A 2,199-nucleotide genomic window follows, 5' to 3' on the forward strand; every position below is an offset into this window, starting at 1 on the left:
GAGCCCCAAAAAATAAAGTCAGTCACTGTTTCCCCATCTATTTGCCATGAAGTGATAGGACCAGATACCATGATCTTTTTTTTCTGAATGTTGAGTTTTAAGCCAACTTTTTTTACTCTCCTCTTTCACTTTCATCAAGAGGCTCTCTAGTTCTTCTTCACTTTCTGCCGTAAGGGTGGAGAAGAAATTATTAGGACATACCTTATTAAAGTGTGCCATAAATAATCTCTCTGTTTACAAATGAAAATATTCACATTTTTCAATAAACTATACAGCATTTAAAAACATTTACCCAGATAAATAGTGAAGGGACTTCCCTGAAGCTCTAGTGGCTAAGAATCCATCTGCCAATCAGGAGACACAAGTACAGTCCCTGGTACAGGAAGATCCCATATACCATGGAACAGTTAGGTCCCTCCACCACAACTACTGAGCCAGCTCTCTAGAGCCCACCAGCTGCAACCACTGATGCCATGAACACAATTAAGGAAGTCTGCATGCCTAGAGCCCTTGCTCCACAACAAGAGAAGCTACTGCGAAAAGAAACCCATGCACTGCTACAGAGTAGCTCCATCTTGCCTCAACAAGAGAAAGCCTATGAGCAGCAATGAAGATTCAGTGCAGTCAACAAATAAATAATAGACACATTTTTAAAAACTATAAAATGGTAAAAAGAGTTTCTGTCAAATATACTGTAAATGCAATTCATAAGATTATATTTCCTGTGCTGAGTAAACTAAATATCACATCCAAACTCAAAACAGGAATTTATATTAAACAATTTTTAATTTAAGAAGTTGCAACTAACAAAATGTTCAGAAGAATGAGAGTCAGAAAGACATAAGAAAAGCTGTTTAAATTGAATGAGAAATATATAAACAAACATGATTTTAAACTCCTAGGAATAAAAAGAATAAACAAGGCTGACAGGGAAGCCATTGTGATTTGAATAAGTTATTAGAATTCTTGATTATATATTTCTTAAAGTTGCCCTGCAAAGTCTCTAATTTATTATAGTACATCATTTAGTTTCCTTCTGAAAGATAGTCTTTCTTGCCATGTCCAGGAAGGCTTGCTTGACTTGCTGATTCCGTAGGCTGTAAATGAAGGGGTTCAGCATGGGGGCTACTGAGGTGTTAAGCACAGCCACTCCCTTGCTCAAAGACACCCTATCCCGTGCTGAGGGTTTAATATACATAAAAATGCAGCTGCCATAAGAGATGGAGATGACAATCATGTGGGAGGAACATGTGGAAAAGGCCTTTGTCCTCTGACTAGTAGAAGGAATTCTTAAAATTGTTCTGATGATGAATGTATAGGACAGAATTATTAAAGCTAAAGTGAACATTAGAGTAAACACAGCACAGGAAAATCCCATCATTTCGAGGAAGTTTGTGTCTGAACAAGACAGTTGAAGCAAAGGAAAATAATCACAGGTAAAATGGTCAATAATATTAGACCTACAGTAATCAAGGTTTAAGAGCAACATGAGTGCAGGGAATATGATTAAGAATGAAACTAGCCAGGAAGAGAAGACAAGCAGTGTGCAGACTCTGTGGTTCATGATGGTCATGTAATGCAGGGGTTTGCAGATGGCAATGTAACGGTCATAGGACATGGCAGCCAGAAGGTAAAACTCAGTGACTCCCAAGAGAATGAAAAAAAATAACTGAGCAATGCAATCATTAAAAGAGATGGTTTTATCTCCTGTAATGATGGTGGCCAGGAACTTGGGTATACTGACAGTTGTGAATGATACTTCTAAGATGGAGAAATTTCTGAGGAAGAAATACATGGGGGTTTGGAGGTGGGCATCCAGCAGGGTCAGGGTGATAATGGTCAGGTTCCCAGTGATGCTGAGCGTGTAGGTGATGAGCAGAAAGACAAAGATCACAACCTGAACTTGTGGGTCATCTGACAGTCCCAGGAGGATAAACTCTATTCTTTCTGTATGGTTCCTCATTCTTCAGTTGCTTGTTTGTTTTTCTCCTTCCAGGAGATCTACAAAAGAAAGCACAAGGAATATACTAGAAGAGAGGATTACCAAATATGCTAGTGTAGACCTAGAATTTGATGAAATTAGTATGTCGTTTCACCTTCAGGGGAAATTTAAAGCAAGTTGATAATAACATTGATCCTTAAGTTTCCTCTGTTTAATAAGTAAAAAAACTCTTTGATTAAGGGAAGTTTAAAACTGTA

At 38.0% G+C, this 2,199-nt stretch overlaps 1 protein-coding gene across 1 annotated transcript; it reads right to left on the reverse strand.

The window, feature by feature from the left end:
* Positions 1–1,021: 1,021 nt before the first annotated feature.
* Positions 1,022–1,963, reverse strand: LOC122423650 (olfactory receptor 6C1). The gene has a single exon (XM_043440896.1). It carries the CDS (start codon positions 1,961–1,963, stop codon positions 1,022–1,024), a length of 942 nt encoding a protein of 313 aa, XP_043296831.1.
* Positions 1,964–2,199: the final 236 nt, after the last annotated feature.

The sequence above is a fragment of the Cervus canadensis genome, chromosome 21, assembly GCF_019320065.1.
Source record: "Cervus canadensis isolate Bull #8, Minnesota chromosome 21, ASM1932006v1, whole genome shotgun sequence".
Lineage (NCBI taxonomy): Eukaryota > Metazoa > Chordata > Mammalia > Artiodactyla > Cervidae > Cervus > Cervus canadensis.

What these genes read in the sequence shown, in the direction of transcription:
- LOC122423650 (XM_043440896.1), bottom strand. Translation starts at nt 1,963, where the DNA reads ATGAGGAACCATACAGAAAGAATAGAGTTTATCCTCCTGGGACTGTCA.